The sequence below is a fragment of the Coffea arabica genome, chromosome 8e, assembly GCF_036785885.1.
Source record: "Coffea arabica cultivar ET-39 chromosome 8e, Coffea Arabica ET-39 HiFi, whole genome shotgun sequence".
Taxonomy (NCBI): domain Eukaryota; kingdom Viridiplantae; phylum Streptophyta; class Magnoliopsida; order Gentianales; family Rubiaceae; genus Coffea; species Coffea arabica.
Genome location: NC_092324.1, coordinates 3360598 through 3365034, shown reverse-complemented (window position 1 = coordinate 3365034; position 4437 = coordinate 3360598). Strand labels below are relative to the sequence as shown.

The window sequence follows — 4437 nt, the reverse complement described above, 5'->3', positions numbered from 1 at the left end:
AATTTTTTAATTTCTAAAACACGTTTTTTCTAGTGGCTTGGCTTTTGGCATGGACACTCCTGTCCCTTCAGCCAGATCAATCTCCTCCTCGCCAATTCTTTTCCAATCAAAACTCTGAATTAGAGATCCCAAGGCCAAACCCACCACCCGCTGTGCTAGGCCAGAACCAGGGTAAGATCTCCTTCCCATCCCAAATGAAATCAGCTTTGATGGCTGAACCTACAAGCCTTCGAATCTCTCTGGCTTGAAGCTTGTTGGATCATCCCAAACGTTTGGGTCCCTGTGAATTGCCCATGCATTAACTAGCAAAATTGTACCTCGCGGAATATTGTATCCCCCAATTTTACAGTCATCAGACAACTCATGTGGCACAAGCATTGGTGCTGCTGGGTACAACCAAAGTGTTTCTGAAATAATGTTATGAAGATAAGGAAGATTGGATAGATTATGTTCGTCGACCAATCGATCAATTCCTACTTGAGCATCCAATTTAGCTCGAGCTTTCTCTAGCATCTTGGGATGGTTGAGCAAAAGAGACAAGGCCCATTCTATAGTCATCGATGAAGTGTCTGTTCTAGCTGTAAGCATGACCTACCAATAATATACTAGTGGTTCAATTGAATGCTCATTCCAGTTCAACGGTGAAGAATGGCTAATAGGGAAAGAATATACTTACTAGTATAATCCCTTTAATGATTTGGTCCGTATAATCCCTTTGATTTCTAATTATTATCATCCGCTCTTCTCTCTCAGCTGCTTGCTTGCTTGCTTATGAAGTAGTACTGCTGCTGCTCCTGTTGTTTGTGCAGGAGAGTTGAACTGGGTCTGTCTCCGGTGTTGATTGCAGATTATCTCCATTACTAATGGAGGCAAGAACGAGACTTGGACTTGGAGGCCAAGCTGAGCTTCTTACTCGTGCTGTGGGTTCTAGGGATTTGAAGGCGGCGGCCAACAAGAGGAGTAATTTGGATTGTGAGATTACGCTTTTCAAGTCTTTGTTTAATAAGACAAAAGGCAAGAGAAAGCTGAAAATATTAAAAAACATGTTTTAGAAATTAAAAAATTGAAAAAGGGGTTTTAGGTGTCGGCACGTGATCTCATGTGACTTAATTCCGATTGAAATTGAAGAGATTCCGTCAGTTGTCCACTTTAGTGCAAAATTGAATAGATTGGGGACCAAAATTGATTTTCGAAATAGATTGGGGATAATTTCGCGCATACACTATAGATTGGGGACCAAAATTACAATTCTCCCAAAAAATTATTAAGAATTTTGATCGTAGAGAGTGAGAAAGCACATGGTTATACCTATATGAAGACACTGCTGAGGAATAAGAAGGCAGTGTTGTTTGGTTTAGGAAAGTGAAATACGATAATATATTAACCGGGTTAGGCCCTCTCCATTAATTGGGAAGAATTTTTTTGCCATCACACCAACTCGTCAACGTGACATGTAAATGGAAAACAGAGGATCAAATGTCACTTCTTTGTCACTCTCCTCTAAACTCTCCTTCTAGTCCTGGGGGGCTAGAAGTCGTCATTCTTCCTCACTCCTTCCTCCTCTTTTTAAAAGCCCAGGCCACGAGGCTTTCCCGTCGACCATCTCTAACATTCCCTTCCCCCACAAACGCAAAAACTGCCTTGGGCCATAAAACCATCTCTTGCTCGTCCTTTGTGGTATAATCACCCAGTATTTCTGTAGCATTATTGGCAAACCTATTGATGAACTAAGTTGCTAGTTTTTTTTTTGCGACATACGTTTTTGGGCTTTGTTTTTCTTTCTTCATTATGAGAATGTTCTAGACGAAAACAGAAGGCAAAAATAAACCGAATAGTAAACAAAAAGTTTGATTGGTATCTGTGAAGAAGAGGATGTTAATGGATCATGTGAGGACCTTTTTTTTGTTGGGAGGGGGGGGCTGCTAACACTTAATATTTTTAGTCATATCTCAAATATTGAGAAATGGCCAATTATGTTTGTATATCTTTATTTGTACTTTCAAACTTTTGTCAAATCATTTTTTTAATTGTCTAAAAGACAATTTATTATAACAAATGTACCTTTTTTTTAATTGTATCTTTCTTATAACAAAGCTATACAATCATAGTTTTTTCAGTGCATTTACATTGGTAGAATGCAAGTTTACAAATAATATCTGAATGGTTTAATGATAATAGGTTGGTGACGTTTGTTAGGTCTGGCCTAAGAAATTGACGAAAGAATTTTGGAAACTCCCAATAGACAAATAACAAAATAGAAATAAATAAAACAGACACAGAAATTTACCTGGTTCGGTTAAATTGACCTACGTCCATGGGTGGAGGAGGAGCAATATTTTACTATGAAGAAGAGAGTACAAAAATGCCTTAAGAAAGTGTTCCTACGCCCAAAATACCTAATACTTAAAATACAAGAGAGCCCAAAAATATTTAACTAAACAAAATGTTTAATGACCTGAAGGTTGAAATAGCCCACTAATGCTCTCTTGATTTCATGTACTTAACTTCATCACAGGCCCACTATATTTATCGACAACTAAGGGAAAGACTCCCTTATACAAAAGGCGATATGGGACAAAGTCACTTTAACAAATCTCCACCTTGGCGTGTCCCCAACATCGACAATGGCAAATCTGCTCCACCTTCTCCACATAAACCCTAATTGGCCAAAATCACTAACAACGAATACCAACCCAATTCAAGTATTGCTTGAACTTGTAAACTGTAAGAGGTTTCGTGAACATGTCAGTAGGATTCTCCTTGGTACTGATTTTCTGAACAAGAACTTTTCCCTCAGCAATAGTATCTCGAATGAAATGAAATTTCACATCAATGTGTTTCGTCCTCTCATGATACATCTGGTCTTTGGTCAAATGAATAGCACTTTGACTATCACAGTAAATAGTAGTAACACCTTGATGCAGATTAAGTTCGCCAAACAAACTCTTCAACCACAAGGTTTCTTTGATTGCCTCGGTCATGGCCATATATTCTGCCTACGTAGTAGATAAAGATACAACGGGTTGTAAAGTAACTTTTCAACTACTGCACAAACCGTCAATGTAGAATACGTAACCTGAAAGTGATTTTCTCCTGTCAAAATTTCCAGCATAGCTAAAGTCTACAAAATCAACCAAAGTGTCATTATTTCTCCCAAACTCCAAACAGCAGTTTGAAGTCCCTCGCAAGTATCTGAGAATCCACTTCACAGCCTGCCAATGTACTTTTCCAGAACAAGACATATATCTGCTAACCATATTGATTGCTCGTGCAATATCTGGACGAGTACAAACCATTGCATACATAATACTGGAATAAGGAATCCGTGCCATATACTCTTCCTCTTCAACTGACTGTGTCGACTAAGTAGCAGATAGTCGAAAATGACTAGCAAGAGCAGTAGTCATAGGTTTAGCATCTTTCATGTCAAATTTCTCCAAGACCTTCTCAAGGTAATTTTCTTGAGTCAAGAATAACTTTCCAGCTCCTTGGTCTCTTTTGATCTCCATGCCAAAAAAATTTTTTAGCTACTCCCAAATGTTTCATTTTAAATTCACTACTTAACTGCAATTTCAAAGTGTGAATTTCTGACAAATTCTTGGCAGCAATGAGTATGTCATCAACATAAAGTAGCAAATAAATGAAAGAACCATCATCTAACTGTCGCGCTCCATTTTTCGCGATGGGAAAAGAAAAAGGTGTTTATAAAAGATGTGATTTATTTAAAAATAAGTAAAAAAGGACCTAGAATGGGACTTTAAAGAATGCGATAATTTGGGTCCAAAATTTAGTTTAAAAGAATTTTTAAGAAAAAAGAGGAGTCGTCACTTGTATTGAGTTTGGGTGTACCAAGTCACCCCAAAAATATTTTTGACAAAAATAAAATAAAATAAAACTCTTTTCGACAACTCCAGGTTTTTGAAATATAAGAGAAAATGGGTTCGAGAGTCACGGTTGATGAAAGGAAAGGCAAAGGTTCGATTAACTCAAACCTAAGGCACCCTTTCAATCTAGTCTAAGCTAGTTGCGAGATTTAGTCAAAATTTTCCTAATCTAACCCTTAATTTTATCACGTTTGGATGTTTTCTACATGGATGCAAATCTAAATTTATAAAATATCGAAAGGGACAAAATATCAATTCAAGGGTTTAATTGATATCAATTGCATTGATTGCGAAGGCCAAAATGATTTCTTAAAGGGGTCACGAGCATGCATGAATGAAATTCAAAGAAAAGAAATGAAACTTAAATTATATATCTAGATATAAGTGACCAAAGAATAGGAATGCAACATAATGGGTACGGGAGACAAAAACTCGTGACATAACTTTCTTATACAGGAATCGATGGGGTATTTAAACTAAGAAGTTATAATCACCCATTTCCCATGTTCAAAACTAATTCTCTTAATATGAATAAGCAAATAAACTAACTTAT

The 4437-nt window shown here is 37.1% G+C and overlaps 1 protein-coding gene across 1 annotated transcript; it reads right to left on the bottom strand.

Annotated features, from left to right (window-relative positions):
- Positions 1 to 219: 219 nt before the first annotated feature.
- LOC113703840 (cytochrome P450 81Q32-like) lies at positions 220 to 588 on the bottom strand. Its single transcript, XM_027225320.2, has one exon. The coding sequence runs from the start codon at positions 586 to 588 to the stop codon at positions 220 to 222; it is 369 nt and encodes a 122-aa protein (XP_027081121.2).
- Positions 589 to 4437: the final 3849 nt, after the last annotated feature.

Bases quoted from the DNA above. Each gene is read 5' to 3' on its own strand.
- LOC113703840 (XM_027225320.2), bottom strand. From the start codon at position 588: ATGCTTACAGCTAGAACAGACACTTCATCGATGACTATAGAATGGGCC.